The sequence below is a fragment of the Xenopus tropicalis genome, chromosome 1 (assembly GCF_000004195.4).
Source record: "Xenopus tropicalis strain Nigerian chromosome 1, UCB_Xtro_10.0, whole genome shotgun sequence".
Lineage (NCBI taxonomy): Eukaryota > Metazoa > Chordata > Amphibia > Anura > Pipidae > Xenopus > Xenopus tropicalis.
This window is the reverse complement of record NC_030677.2, coordinates 180,381,142-180,398,090: the sequence shown is the minus strand read 5'-3', so window position 1 is coordinate 180,398,090 and position 16,949 is coordinate 180,381,142. Positions and strand designations below refer to the sequence as shown.

General features: G+C 39.0%; 1 protein-coding gene across 2 annotated transcripts in view; it reads right to left on the bottom strand.

The window, feature by feature from the left end:
• Positions 1-12,735, bottom strand: part of edil3 (EGF like repeats and discoidin domains 3) — a 296,005-nt gene extending 283,270 nt beyond the window's left edge. Inside the window, exon 1 of one of the 2 annotated variants that reach the window (XM_031897510.1) lies at positions 12,322-12,735. In XM_031897510.1, the coding sequence (XP_031753370.1) occupies positions 12,322-12,391 (70 nt within the window). In that variant the 5' untranslated portion in view covers positions 12,392-12,735. 2 annotated transcript variants of the gene reach the window in all.
• Positions 12,736-16,949: the final 4,214 nt, after the last annotated feature.

The window sequence follows — 16,949 nt, the reverse complement described above, 5'->3', positions numbered from 1 at the left end:
AGTCTGTGTGATATTTTCCAAAGTTGATATTAGTTTGTGTTAAGTTGCACTGGAATTCTGGGGAAAATGCTGCATGGTGAGTAAAAAAGTGTTTCATATAGTGTTAATTATTAGTGCTTTGCACCCACACAAAACTGGTGCCAGGTAATAGACTGCTGCAGAAGAGTTGGAATCAAATAATGAGAAATAGATCGATAATTTTAGATTGTTTTATGGATAACAAGGACTCCTAGGGGTGGGAGTCCTACAATTTTGGCCCATGAACATGTTAGTGTGTGTTAATGTTGGGCGGGTGGTTGCACATAAGTTGTTGGTTGACAAACTTAGAAGATGCCAGTTACTGCCAACCATTTTTTTTTTTTGCTATAACTAGCTGGCCTATAGAGTATCTCTTAAGCATCTGGACTTTCTAAGTATTCATGAAAACAGTTCACCACTCATTTGAGTGCCTTCTTCCCTGGCATTTACAGCTGACACATGGCTTACTGCAACAAAGGTATACTTGATAGAAATGTAATTGTGAAAACTTTTATTATGACATCTGGGGTGCTAAAGTCAATGATTCTGATGAAGCAATTAGTATGGCACCTCCCACTGATGTTTATATATAATACTGCATGTTCTTTACATGCAATTGGTCCATAAGGTACTGAATGCATTGAAGCTCCAGCAAATGTGGTATTTTAGTTAGTGAAGAGATCGTTTATGAAATTGTTTTGTCTAACAATTCTGCACCTTACGTTTGCTAAAAATGTCAATGATATCACTGTGGGCTCCAGAGTATTCTCCCCTAGACCAGGTGTCTGTATTTCCAAGCATCCCTTTCCTAGCCCTGTGGTTGGTGGAATTTAGGGCTGATGTAAAATGTGGCAATTAGTCAGTATCCATTATTGGATACCGTGTAATACATTCCTGGAGGAGATTCTGATGAAATCATGTCTAGAGAATGCACAAGAGGATCAGGGTGCATGACAGATTCAGTTGGAATAGATTCCAGAACACGAGTATAATAAGAATAACACATGTATAATACACACACATTGCAGCTGTGCAGGCAAGCATTTGCAGTTATATTTATTACTCAATATGAAGCAGCTCCCAGAGCAATACAGATCCAGGTGCCTCAGCTGGGCATGTGTGCTCTACACTTATTATATAGTCCATATGGACTTTTTTTTTTATTACCCAACCATATAAATCCTCTTATGATGGGGAATTTATGCCTCCAAAGAAACGTAATCATCTCTGGCTATTTTACCTATAACATGCAGGGATTCTGAGAGAAAATTGCTATGATTTTCCACTGCCCTATTTTCTTTTCTCAAATGCCGAGGCAGCACTAAGTGCAGCATGTGAAGAGGGGGATAAATCCACAGCAACACACCACACGCCAACAGGTATTCCGGGGGGGGACCTGACTGTGTCATTAATCTGGTAGCAGCTGTTCTCTGCAAGAGGTGACACATCCTACAGGACTCTAAGTGCCTCGCACCTAGGGAGACATTAAATCTGAGCAATGAGCAATAACCCCTCATGCAATATACAGTCTCTGGAAGGATTTACAGTGGTCTTGATACTTCGGATACATTATTACCAAAACTCATTATTGCATGGCTTCTTTTCCCTGTGCCAGGCCCCTGTTAGAAATCAACAAAATGACTCTAGAAGCAGAGGTCACGTTCTTATTAGGATCAGCGTTGGGTCCATGTGTAATATATCTTTGATTCTCAAATTCAAAACCCTCGGACTATAGATTCTTCTCTGCCGTTACTATTGGCACTTTTTTTTTTAATACAGAGTGCATGTAATCAAACGTCATAATAAGTATTTGTCATCCCCATAAAAGATTTCACTGACACAGGCCCCTGTATAATAAATCTCTCTCAATCTCATTGGTAGTTTCCACCACTGTAACCTTCAGATACAGACATTCTGGGCACAGGCCTTGTGCAGAATTTATCTAATTTATCCCCTAATACATGAATATCTGCTGTCCTTGGATAAATCACAAGGTGAAGCAAAGCAATATATGTGATTTACTCAACGAGCTCCAAGAAGTTTGACCTGCTTTGTATATGGAAACGCTTTTAATGGCTCTTTTTTCCCTAACTGGAATTATTTCAGTTTCACATAAATCCCTTGTGTTTTTTTTTTTGTTGCTCAAATGCCTGTCACTGAAGCATCCTCTGAATTGAAACCCCCATTACCTGTCTCCTGACCTTATTTACTGATTACACTCTCGCTACAAGTGAAGAGATTGGAAGGGAATTGATTGGAAAGGCAAAGTTCTTTTTATATAGTGCAATGCTATTAAGGCCAAATGTCTCAGGCATGCGGTGCTGAGGAAATGAACACAGCTTGTATGGATACAGATTATTTTTCTATCCGGCTATTGCAGTCAAAACCAGAGGTGACCTGGTGGCAGGAAGAAGTGAAATTATATGTGTCTTATTAAATGTATTACAGAAAGGAGCACTCGAGAGGAGTCAAAAAGCCATTAACTAGTGCTGGCTCCTATACAATACTAGTTATTGCAAGTTGAGTGCCTGCAGCATTGGTATCTTTAGGGCTTTACAATCAGTCTGTAGGGACAGGACTGCAAACACAGCATTTAGCTCATTAATCGGGTACTTAATTTAGTAGTATAAATACCAGCAGCCAGCGAAACCTCATGCAGTGATTTGGCAGAAAAGCTAAATCCAATAGAAAGTATACAGCAATAAAACCAGTCTTATTCCAAAATACCGGAAAAGTTAGTTAGTGAGTGTAATCTTAATCTTTATGAAGGTGGATTCCCCGCTCAACATTTAGGAGTAAGCATTGCTTGTCAGCTTCTTGCATTTCATGACCCATCTGTGAGTAGTACATCAACCCCCTGCCACTGAGTTGTACAGGATTATGAATTAAACCTGCTAAATGCTCACATCTGCTTTGCACACGCTGCTCTTTAAATCATCCTTGTATTAGAAATTGCTTCTAAATGCTGGTCCTACCCATGCACAACCTGTCCATGTTTGCTACACTCTTGCTTTAAAGGATAAGTAAGCCTTTCATTTTGAAATTCCCTAATATTACTCTAAACAACAACCAGAATAACATACCTTTATCCCTGCATGCAGAATTGTTTCTCTATTACAAGCAGCTGAACTGTAGATCTTTTAGTGAAGCTCCGCCCATTTTACTTTCTGAGCACTCCTTCCCTCTCCAACTATAAAGACCTCAAAAAGGTGCCTACTGGGTATGCTCACTGCCTCTGCTCCAAGTAAAATCAATCAGTAGGCACCATTTTGAGTTCATAATAGTCAGAGAGAGGAAAGCTCAGAAAGCAAAAGGGGCGGAGCTTCATGCTAGACAAGGAAGTCAGTAAAAGAGATGCAGTTCAGCTGCTTCTAATAGAGAAACAAAATAAAACTGGATGCAGGGAGAATGGAATGTTATTCTGGGGGCTGTACGGAGTAATTTTAGAGATTTAAAAAAAAAAAGGTTTACTTACTCTTTAATATTATTTCTTCTAAATTGATTCAGCATCAAAGGTGGGACAAATGAACTAAATGTTTTCAAATAACTATTTCAGGTTAACCAATTTAATCTATGTTGTGGAAAATTAATAAAAAGTGAAAAACAAAAATAATAAATCCAACATCATGACACTTATTCAAAGCAAGTAAAAACTAGAACATGATATTAAGCTTGTTTTAATTATTATATATTTACTACAATTTGTATTAGAGGAAATGTATATTATTTGTAGGGTTAAATTTGATTTTATATTTCTATAAATGTTCTTAATGGTATTGTTATGCTGCCCACAGGATCTTATTATTCTGCATTCACAGCTAGAAACGTTATACAAAGTGTTGCTTTATTATTGTTCTGTATATTGTCCACTACAGTCTTTTCAAGTGCAGATAACACTTCATAGAAATGGGAATATTATTATGATTTTGTATTTATAAAGCACCTTCATTTTATGCAGTGCTGTACAAAACAACCAATAACCAATACAGGTGGTGTCCAATTTTGGTAAGGGATATAAACTGGGCACTTGAGCTGAAGGAGCAGCTAAAATCTGCCTGTGTAAAAGATGGTGGATAAGTTGCTCCTTTTCTAGTTGGTTGGTTGGACTGCCTTTAGTAAAGCAAGGCTAGCTAGCTTCTGGAGTTGTATGTAGGAATCCTTGGTTCCCTATCTATCTAATAAGAATCTGTTATAATATAAAGGAGGTTCTATACAGGGGTGATTAATGATTTAACATCACATTTTAGGTTGCATATAAGAATGCTAGACAGATGCCCAGTTTAACAAAAAAAGAAAGAACCAAACACTCAGAATTTTATGACACAAATATACTTAGCAACAGTATTCTTAACATGCTCCCTTTATTACAATGAGACATGCTAGAACAATACAACATTTAGAGAGCACTCCAATGAAGGGTCAGAGGACCTGAAATATTGTATTGTTGCTCCATGCCTCTCTCAAACAAAAGAAGCACTTCAACAATAAATAAGTATATCTGTGTCGTGAAATTTTAAGCTCTTGGTTCTTTTATTTTTGCAGTGATAAAGTGCACACACACGAGTCTGCTAGTACTTGAATAAAGTCTTAAAGGGATTCTGTCACGAGAAAAATGGTTTTGTTATCCTGTGTATAATATAGGTTTGGCAGATGCTAGGAGAACAAAAACAGTCTGAATTGCGTAGTGCTGACATTAAAGGAGAAGGAAATGTTTAATCGCAGAAGGTACCAAATGTTAGGCACCCCTAGTGCTCCTGCTCCTGTTAGCAGAAAACTGCACCAGCCTGGTACTTGTGAGCAAAGGACTCTCTTCTTTCCATCTTCTTTCTTCAAAATTACAGGGCTGACATGTGCAGTAAAGTGAAAAAGCCAGCACAAAGAGAGAAGCAACAAGACGATCACTCACAGAAGTACCCCAGCCCGGGGGTTGGGTTGTAACCCATTTTGTTTTGGCCCAGAGAGTTCAGTTTTCAAAAGGGTTGTCTGGGTCAAAACTGCCTGCCTGGTTTTTCTAATTTGGAAAACTGGGCAGGACTAGATTGACGTGGCGATGGGCCACTGTCATAGCCCCATAGCTTTTTCTATGCCACCCCCCCCCAGTAATTGAACCTTACCTTCTCCTTTAAAGTTTGGTGAAGGAGTACACTCTGGGCCTGTTTTCCTTGGTTTGAGACAAAGCCCCTGGTGTCCTTGAAAGTAACCAATAAGTCTACAGCATACAGAGATATTCATGATGAACCCAAGGAAGTGAAAGAACTTGTTTGGTCTGCCCAGAGCCCTGACCCCCCAACCCACCTGAATGTGAGCCAGGAATGATCCCCAGCACCAGTGCCCAACCTCACTAATGTCCTTGTGGCTTACTGGAAGCAAAGTCAACCACCAATATTACAACATCTAGTGGAAAGCCTTTCCAATAGAGAAGAGGCTGCTACAGAAGCAAAGGGAGGACCATTTTTGACCACATAAGATATATTCTATCTGTCAAACTGCCCAGTTTATGCAACTGAGGAATTTATCCCACCAATATACATGTAGTAGAGAAAGCACACAGCACAGAGAAGTGCCAGATCAGCAATGCTCCTTAAAACAACTTTCAAGATTTAAGTGCACAACTGAGGGTTATTTTTATGTCAGGAATAAATGCCAACAGGGTTATATCTATGTCAGAAATAAATGCTGGAATTTATTTTAGAGGATTCAGCATCACTTTAATTAAGGGTGGAAGCAGGCAGTTCATTCACAGCTTCATACTGGGGTCTGGCACAATAAATACTGGTTGACGTACAGTATATTTATAAACTCAAATATCAAATGTGTTTTCTTCTGTAGATCTTGCATTTTGCTGTGCTATTACAATTATTGTCCTTGTACAAAAACCGCATAGGGTTGTCAGGGTTAGGCCTCCAACATAAGGTATAGATATGAAATAATGAACACATTTTTGTAAACCAAACCCTTTTAAATTGACATATGTACGTTTATATTCTACCTAAGGGCAGTGATGGTTCTTGGGCAAACAAAATATTCAGGGCTAATGGTGGCTTTGTGCATGTAGGTGATATACAATATAAAATAATATACAGTATATACTACATATAGCAAGTAGGTTCTTTTCCTTAATACAGGTCAGTGATGTGTATTAGTTTAAGCCCAATTAGCTGTAAGTATGCAATTATGCATATACACAGAGATGAATATAGGCATGATATATTGTGTAAGCCATGTATTCTTTATTGGATTATTTACATATTTATATCTATGAGTGGGAGCTGCCCTGCTGCTTTCCATAGTCTTCAGTAAAACAGTGCTATATATAAGTGATGTTATTCTATTGATGTATATTAAAGTGATACTGACACCAGAAATTAAATCTTATTTTACATCTTTCACAACATTTTCTTTGCAAGAACTTTATAATTTTGCCATAAAAGTATTTGCCCGATGCTTTTACATTACCTCTCTGATCCCCCATGTTCCTCTATGAAGGGGCGGCCATATTTGTCTGTTAGCATTGGAAGCTATAACTGACAGGCTGAGAAGGGTCAGTCAGGTTGGCAAAACAGTCAGGTTAATGAACTTCAAGTAACAATTATTTACAAAAACAACCCTGTCAGCGAAAAACAGTCAACACGACCTATAGGTAACTTTTTATGTACTGTATATTCATATTTTGAAAAGTAGTTTTTTCATGTCAGTATCACTTTAAGAACAGCAAAATGTGTAATTGCTTGCATATAACACAATATGCTCCAATAATATAATAATATAATAATATAAAATATCGGTGTAAAGATTGTACTCAGAAACATGATAAATATTTACCATTAGTATAAAACAAAATGAAAACTATAGGTGCTGGGGATTAAATAGAAATGTTATGCATAACACCTAAAACATAGCCCAGTATGTTACAGCCCTACATATTAGGAATGCTGCTATACTGTACATGTCAGAAGCATTATCCAAGATGGACCACAGCCATAGATACTTGGCTTGTGAGTACAAGTGATGCTGTTGCAGAATGCCTTTGCACAGACCAGCTACCATGGAATGGAATGGAATATAAATGGAAGACAACCCTTGCATAGGAATGCAGTACAAGTATGGGATCTGTTATCTGGAAGCTCTGAATTACGGGAAGGCTATCTCCCATAGACTCAATTTTTTCTGTAATAATAAAACAGGACCCTATACTTGATCCCAACTAAGATATCATTACTGGAGGCAGAACAATCCTATTGGGTTTAGATGATTTTTTTTAGTAGATAAAGTATGGTGGTCCAAATTACTGAAAGACCCCTTATCTGGAAAACCCAAGGTCTCACACCGGTATATTGCAGTTTAAGATCACAATATACAGAAAATTGTCATGTGCTTTTTGATTAGTATACTGTATCTAACACTTGTGGCAAGCTTTCAGTAACAATACTTTAACAGACTGCAAACAGTTACCAGGGATTATTAAATAGATACATCTCAGAAACCTCCAGATTCTGAGAAAAATATATGCTCACTTACTGGATACATTTTTCAGGCAACCGACCAAGCTAAATCAGGGAATAAGTAGCATTAAACCACAGACATGCAGGTCATTAATCAAACCGGAGGAACCTGCTTGTGGAATGAAAACACATTTATACTCCTCTGGTAGGGTACCTTGTTAACCTGGACATCTAAATTGAATATTATCAAGGGAGTTCGCAATTCTAACAGAATATCTCTAGATCGGCCTGTCCAGGTAGAAGCCCATTCAGTAGATAAGAACTACTGGAGGTTTTGTAATCTCCAAACAGTCCATGGGAATTAAACTTTTTTTTTTTTGTATATTTCCAATAGCATATTACCTGAGGACATTTGAGTTGTTAAGAGGTAATGGGGCCATTACATGGAAGCACATAACAGCAATAGTCTAGGTTATGAATTTAATATAAAAAATATACATGTACACTGAAAGTACTGTGCATAAATAGGAAAGCAGTTCATTTACCAAGAAATGCTCATAAGGAAAGCTGTCCACATTAAGTCATATTTGGTATTAGCCTTTTATTCACCTTCTTAGAAGGACTCATTTAGTTACCAGTGCACTCAAGTTTAAATAATAAGAGATAGGGATGATGGGCTATCCCCTGGTAATGAAAACATTAACAAGTCATTAAGGGGAATATTGAAAACCAAAAGTCCAAAAATACATAAAGCTAATGTCTGACTCTAGCTTGCTGATCCTAATTGTATTTTTATACAGTTATAGACTGAATAAAACTGAATTAACCTTAAAGAGATACCGACACCAGAAATAAAACCCTTTTTTTACATCTATGATAACATTGTACAGGTATCGGACCCCTTATCCGGAAACCCGTTATCCAGAAAGCTCCGAATTACGGAAAGCCCGTCTCCCATAGACTCCATTATAAGCAAATAATTCAGAATTTTAAAATTGATTTCCTTTTTTTATGTAGAAATAAAACAGAACCTTGTAATTGATCCCAACTAAGATATAAATAATCCTTATTGGATGCAAAACAATCCTATTGGGTTTAATTAATGTTTTATTAATTTTTTAGTAGACTTAAGGTATGGAGATCCAAATTACGGAAAGACCCCTTACCCGGAATACCCTTGGTCCCGAGCATTCTGGATAATGGGTCCTATACCTGTATTTGCATTCTATTTATATTTGTCCCATAAATAGCATTTGCCCAATGCTTTTACATTCCCTATCTGATCCCCCATGTTCCTCTATGAGGGGGCTGCCATATTTGTGCAGCAGGAGTCCGTTAGCATTAGAAGCTGTAACTGACAGGCTGAGAAGGGACAGTCAGGTTTGGGAACTTCAAGTAACAATCACTTACAAAAGCAGCCCTATCAGGAAAAAATGATCAATATGACCTATTTTGAAGATAATATTTTTAATGTCAGTATCACTTTAAAAACACTCTGGCTGTAGGTATTTGACTTGGGAAATTGCTGAGCCATTTGTAGGTGTTTAACTAAGACTAGAGAAGGCTCCTTCCACACTAAAACATTTCATTACATCTCACTGATCAGACAAATAGAAAGCTCTGTTTCCTTATTCCCCAATGCAAATTGTAAGAAACATTAAAAGTGGAAGCCTTGGTAATTTGGCAAATAATACATTTTGAAATGGCGGATATTCAATTTTACAGCTCGTTGATCAGCCTATTGGCGCTCTGATGTAGTTAAAAATCAGATCTACTCCTTTCGAAGTTTGTAGTCATCAACCTTTCGACTTAGAACGATTGGGCAGTTGCATACAAATTCTAAAAGGTCATTTGTATAACTGAGAATCGTTTACTTTCCCCAAGTGGATTTATCTAATATGTTTTCTTTTGCAGTTGATTCCATTAAACTGATTGATTCCCTTACAACAAGGGAAGTTAAAAGAAATTGCAAATGTTACATTAGGAGCCATTCCATTATCGCGGAATCATCAATGTGCTCTCTAAGAGGAGTCCTGCTTTCCCCTGCATGAATATTTCATATACTAGTAAGTTCCATTACAAGGACAGGTTATAAAGGGGAGGCAAGCTCTCAGTAGTCTTTGCTTTTCAGGAGAAAGAGGGATAAAAGCAAGTTTTGTAAGTCAATTTACAAAGCAAATGAATGCCTAACCAGTTCTGGGAGTGTCCTACGACTCCCTGCATCCCTCAACAGTCTTCTGTTGTCAAGGCATGCTGAGAGATGTAGTTGAACAACAGCTGAGGGAGTTGGACAATGGATGTCTTGACCTCAATGTGTTGCACTTTGTGTAAAAGGCTAAAGTCATGAACTGCAGCTATAGTGACAGATTGGGTAACATCACGTGCTTCGTACAACTCTATGAAATGTTATTGGATTTTTAAAGCAGCCCATACTGATGAATTATTTAACAGCTAATACAATATTCAGTTTGATGACTGATCATTTTAGAAGTAAAAATAATTCATGGGATGGGTCCCTTACCAGAAGAACGAGGCAAGGACCAACACAGCAGAAAACAATTGAAGGAAAAGCCCTATAGATGCATCTAAGCACATATAGAAACATATTCCAATGACTTGTTCCACTTAAGACATTGACAGTTGTACAACATTAGCAGAAACAAACACAGTAATGATCAGCTGAGAAAAAAAAACAAACACCCAGCCCGGCTGCATAAAAAGGGAATCATTTATATGTTAATGAACATCTATTTTGTGTACCAATCAATGAAGCCGGCTTTGTATATACACTGTGCTACAACATTAAAGTAACATCTGCCTGAATATGCTGTAATCGGAAGAACATCTGCCAATGGAGAATAGGAAAAAATAATAATAAAGACGACCAAAAAAAAAAGTCCAAATTCATATTCCCTTGGGTGACTGGCTGCCATCTAAACAACTATTGATATTTTTGGTTTTTCTTAAACATTTTGATGATTTTGTATCATTAACTCCAGCCATTGGAGAGGTTTAAACCATCCCTTATTGGGATAGATCTCATGGAATTGTTGGTGGTGTGAGACCAGTTACAGAGCTTCTGATTTCGCCCGTAGCCAGGCTTCTCAATCACTTAACAGTCTCACAGTGATATAAGCCAGTACAGGAGCGCTGATCTCAAGTAAATATAGTTGAGCTGATCTGAGCAGATCTAGAATAGCCTAATCGGATTTTATTTACGGCCTGACGATGACAATGAGTGAGTTTGCAATTGCTGCAGCAAGACCTCTCTTTCTCTTTCCCATAGGGGTTGCCCTCATCAGCCAAACTAGGTCTCTACATGGTACAGTACAGGGGTAAGAACCAGGGCACTGGAGTCCTGCAGATGCCTGGGGGTGGGGAGATTCTATGACTATCTTTCTTTCTCGGATCTAAATGCAGGGAGAATCAATACATCCAACGGCCCAGGAAATATATATCTGAAAAAAGGACAAAGTTATGTAGTCACAGGGCTTATTAAAGCTAGCCCAAATAACATTCTATAATCTATAGACAGAGTGGGCTGTGGTGGGTAAGCAACTGCCTGCCCATAGTGAATTCTACTCATTGTAGCTACGTAACTGCAATAGTGTCGTCTTTAAATATGATCTCTTTCAACTAATGGGATTTCCACTGCAGCCTGATACAGATGTTCTGGGGGATAAAAAATAATAATAGTTCCGTACAGTGTAGAGTACAGCGCAGGAATACACAGCAGCCCTTGGATCCGGGCTTGGCTAATTTCGTGGATCTGATCATTTCCCCTGTGATATTTTATATTAATTTGATAGATCAGATCAGTGTTGTTCACACAGTTCAAAGCCCCAAAGGCTTCATTATCTTCCAGGCAGCAAAAAAAAAAAAAAACAACTAGCGTCTGGTACGTAATAATCCTCTAGATTTCTTTCATCCGTAGACACACTCCTACAAAGCGTGATGGACTGTCTGTACTTAGCTGGACCTTTTGGCCTCTAACAGGAGAAGTTAAGGAATCCATCACATGCTATGATGCCCTTACTTACTCAATATTGTGCACAGATAACTAGTATTATGATAAAGAAGGCAATCTCGCTGCCTACCAATGCATTTGCAGTTCAGAAGGGGCAGAAACGTGCTAGGAAGGGAAGGTGCTATAACTCAAGTTTCCCAGCTCTGTGACTTCACATCTCATGGTTCCTGTCTGGGATTTATTATATGGTGCTAATTATATTCCCTTAAAAAAAAAAAAAAAAAGAACTTGAACTTGTAACTTTTCATCTGCCAAAAACAATTTATGAAATGATGGCTAGGCACAATTATATCTGCTGGCCCCCAGTAATGCCTAATGGTAATGCAACTGTTCTGCAGAGTTTCCCTAAATCTTTAAAAAAAAAAAAAAAAAAAGGACAACCGCATAGGATCTGCTTTATCTTACATCATTTCAATAAAAAGGGGAGTCAAGGGGATAAGGACAAGCCTGCGGATATTTAATTCCTTTTAATCACTAATAGAGATTACAATTAAATGCTCTCCAGCTCTGTCATCTAATTAAGAGTAGTTGCTAAAGTGAACGGGGGGGTGTTGCAGATGGCATGGTGTATAATCCACTCGGAGACGATGCTTTAGCAACCTGTATTGGAGTTCAGTGAACATCACGTCATTTCCCTCCTGTCCCAAATTCCCAGCAACATGCATTATAGCCATTCCCAGGGGTACACTTTGCTGCGCACTCCTCTCCGTACTTTAAAGAGTCACAGCGCCCTTTAAATTCCAGTTCAAAGCGCGGCGCCCGCACTTAAACTGCCTAGCGCATGATTAAGTTATTTAACGTGATTGGAAAACGTTTTTTCCCGCTGACACTTACCTTTGGCAATGATGAGTGAGAGCCAACAGCTTGTAAAGAAAAGGAGCTGGGTGACCCCCTTAAGGATCATACTTGAGTTTATGGGCTAGCAACAGATAAACAGGGATCCGAGAGAGACAGTCCTATAACTGAAGGTTAATTTCTCTTGCCTTTTATCCCTTTCCCCGAGTGATGAGGGAGAATCTGAGCAGAAGTGGCAGAAGTCAATAATCACCAGGGTGTATAAGAAAAGGCAGGGGTGCGTGTATTGTATCCTGGAATAGTGGCACTGGCTGCTCTCCCCACCATTCCCTACAGTCAGTGAGGGAGAACAATGAGCAGGTAGTAGCGGCAGTAGCAGCAGCAGCAGAGCTAAGGCTGCCCCAATGTGCTCTGTGTACATACAGAAGCAGCCGATTGCTAAAGTCAGTATCCTGACAGATTCTGGATCCAGACAGCCTTCTAGGCGGGGCTGAGTGCTGTGCACTAGCAGGCAGAGCTGCAGGGTCCTAATTCATGGAAGGGAGAAAGAGTTGATGCTCTGGGTTACATCATGCACAGATATTTGTGCAATGCACACTCGCCCAGCTCATTCCACCTCTACTTTATATTTTATATCTGCACAGAATGTACAACTTTTTAGGTGGTATTGGTGGAAATGCCAGTTGCTATATTTTTCTGTCCCTGTGAATTTTTATATAAGGGGGTGTCTAATATGCAGTCTTGTATGGGGCAGATTTATCTATTTATATGAAATTAGAGCTCACCATATAGAAACTCACCCACTTTCTATTCATTCCTATGGTATTTTTAGAAGTGTACTTATCAAATAGCGAACTCCAACTCACCCATTGATAAATACGCTTCTTTAAATCCCATTAGAACGTGTGGGTTTTCTGTGATGAGCTTTAATTTAACACTTAAATAAATCTGGCTCTAAAGGTGCCCATACAGGGTAAGATCCGCTCGCTTGGCGATCCTACAGGTGGGCGATATCGGGGAGCTTGAAGTTAAAAAAAAAATAATCCGATCGTTTGGCCCTGGGGCCAAACGACCGGATTATGTAGGCGGCAATGGGGCAGTCGGTTCGGGGACCGCATCAACGAGCCGATGCGGCCCCCGATCCGACTGAATCTTTTAACCTGGCCGATCGATATCTGGCCAATTTCAGGCCAGATATCGGTTGGCCAGCCCGCTCGTTTCTGCCCCTACAAGGGCAGATAAGCTGCTGAGTCGGTCCAAGGGACCGATATCGCCAGCTTCTATCGGCCCGTGTATGGGGGCCTTAAGTGTTGCTGAACTGCAACATCCAGGCTGAAATGTATGTGGTTCTCTATGAAATGTTATCTAAAATCTATAGTCTATATTTTTTATTATTTGATACACTGATATGAATATAAATCTTTTCCTTGGACTGCAGTGTAGGGGTCATTTACTGAGACTCTATAAACTAGTGCAAGAGCCCTAAGAGGCTCAAAGGAGTTTTAAAAAAGTACTTGTGTCTGGGGTCTGGCTATGCGCTGCACCGCGCTCCAATAATCTGATGTGAGGTACAGAACACAGAACCAAGGGGGTGCAACATGAGCATCTTCCCTTACAGGGCAGGGGGGTGAAAATGGTGGATTGTACCCATTGGTTGCACTTTGCCCCCTGCCCTATATGTGGTAAATGAGCCCTTATATTTGGCATTTAGGGTGTGAGGCACAGGGAGATGAAGTGATATTCCCAAGGTCACAATTAATTAACACATGAGTTCTTGCATCTCTGAGCAAGGCTAATAAAGCATGAGTGATTCTTTTGAGCCTTTTGGGGGTGCTGATTTTACGGGGTGCAGGCAACAAATATGTTTCTGGGATGTAAATTATGATGGCAAACAAAAAGCCTGCCACTCTCTTCCAACTAGCAGCACAAGGACAGGAATACTCATTTGCCAAAGAATAATTATATGTACAAATTAGGGTGCTAGGCTTGCCTGTCCATTTAATACCATATTTCCATTGCTGCTGTTCTGGTTGGAAATGATTTCAGATGCACGCTGCATAACTGCTTAGGAACAAGAGTAGTCTGAAATATTCATCTGTGCTGATTACTAATCAGCCGTCTAGAATGGGAAATGTATCTGTGACTGGCACTAGAGGGGATGAGGTGGCCACCCTAGAGATTATTCAGGAGTGGAACAATAGATAAAGCAGGCCATTGAGTATAAAGGCGTGTGACCTTTGTTCTTTATCTCCTGAAGCACGGCTGCTCAGTCACCCTACTTGCACTAATTCTTCTATTAAATAGCCATAGTAATAGTTAATAAGCCCCCCTTGACTATCCTGCATGGTGCCTTAGAAGCTTAGAGGCCACCAAAACATGTCCAGCCACCATGTGTTTCCTTCTCAATAGTAGATGTGCCCATTGACCATTCAGGAACCTGTGAATTATCAAGAGCAGTCTGCCGACTTATATCCCCCCTCCCCTGTGGCCATAAATTAAAGGGCTAAACCAGTGCAAAATGCCATTTGTAAATAAGTGCAGAGAGGTAGGCTTCCTCCCTTTAATCAGATATTCCCAGTGACAGGTGGGCTGACTGCAGCACAGAACACTCTGTTTATCTGTCACTCAAGTGGAATTTGCACAGACAAGTAGACATGTTGTATTTAACCTATAGATTCCCTGTATCTCCAGCAGGCTGTGAAGCGAGAGTATGAAACCAAGGTATTATTCACTGGCTAAGACTTGTCAGTGTTAAGGAACCCCCTGGAATGAAGCATTCATCTGCTCCAAATTACAGGAAAGCCATCTCCTGTAGAGTCCATTTATACAAATATTTCTCATTTTTAAACACGATTTCCCTTTTCTCTGTATTAATAAAACAGTACCTGTATTTGATCCCAACTAAGATATAATTACCCCTTATTGGGGCAGAACAGCCGTATTGGGTTTATTTAATGGTTAAATGATTCCCTTTTCTCTGTAATAATAAAACAGTACCTTGTATTTGATCTTAACGAAGCTGCATGGATTCAAATTGGTGGCAAAACAATCTGGATATAAACAGATAATAGATCCCATACCCAATGTGTTTTGCAAATTTTTCAACGAATCAAAACGGTACAGATTCGCTCATCACTAGAGGTCAGCCATCAGACCTTGCCCAAATGGTTCATTGAACGCTAGAGAGCCAAAGTGCTTTTGTTTCTACATTATACCATATGCATATTGAGAGATTTGTGGGGTTTGTACAAATGCATATAGTAGTATAATACAAAGGAACATTAACTGTGCAATAAACTGTTATTGCCAGTTGATACTTTTGGAAGCAGATAATCTAACTCTTGCAAACAAATCATAATCTCTTCAATTTACCATGCCAGTAAGAAATTTACCCACACTGATGCACTTTGTAGCAATGTTCTATCCTAAAGCAAACATTTGTAATATTTATCATTATTTATCTAGTATAAGTAAACCTAAAGCAGCTGGACTTGCTGAGTAATCATTGAAGACATTTCACTACTAGTGATGAGCTAATTTTTTTGCCAGGCATGGATTCGCAGCAAATTTCCGCATTTCGCCATTGGAAAAATTCACGGAAATTCGCAGATATTTTTTTGTTGGATGTGGGCGCATCAAAAAAGGGCGCGACCACGTCAAAAAAGTGTGGACGACAAAAAAAGTGCAACAAATGCGTTTCGCGAATTTTCATGCTGTTTTGCTAATTTTATGGCGAAGCGAAACGGGATACATACGCTCATCACTATTCACTACTCAGCAGCTTCTTCAGGTCAACTCACTGGTATGGGACCTGTAGTATAAACTCCTCCACTAATCCAATCACAATGGCACATTGTAACTCTTCAGAAAGGTGACACCTGGAACTCACAGATGAGTGAATGCTGTGGGGTTACTGGTGTCTGACTTGTGTTTGTGAATTTTTGCTGTTTTGCAAATTTTTTGGCAAAGTGAAATAGGACAGAATCGCCCATCACTACTTATCATGTTATTCTGGCCCTCTTTTAGTAATATTTGATTCTGACTTTAAACCTGAGTCCTGGCTAGTAGACTAAGTTCAAGCCTGAGATTTGCACAGCAAAAAAACATTGATTATTACAAAAAAATAACACTTACAGCTCATTTCAAATGTACTTTAAATGATACCATCTACTTTACACCAAGCTAAAGGTTTTGTAAAAGGTGAAATGGCCCTTTAATAGGTCTTGGGTAAGATGTATTGCCTTTTATGTATTAGGGCTCGTACTCTTAAGTGTTTTTTATGCATTTACAATGCATGCATGAGTGCAAATAAATGCATATATTGTGTTTATTTGTGTTTTTTAAACGCTACTAAGTGCATTTTTATCAGTTCTAAATGCAACCTTCTATTTCATTGAATTATGAACACAAGCAAGAAAATGCAGCATGTTGCATCTAAAAAAACACAATGAAATGCAAATGGAGTAAAACGCAACTCTGAACGCTCCTGGGTACAACCAGGCAGAATATAATGGAATCAATGTTTTTGTAATTGCCTTAAGTCAAAGAACTGATCTGAACACCATAGAGTGGAATAACTCCCTGAAATGCTAGCAGTAAAAAATCTTATTCGCATATGCTCTCATTGGCACTTAAGAGGTAACATTTCAGCATCAGCTATAATATAA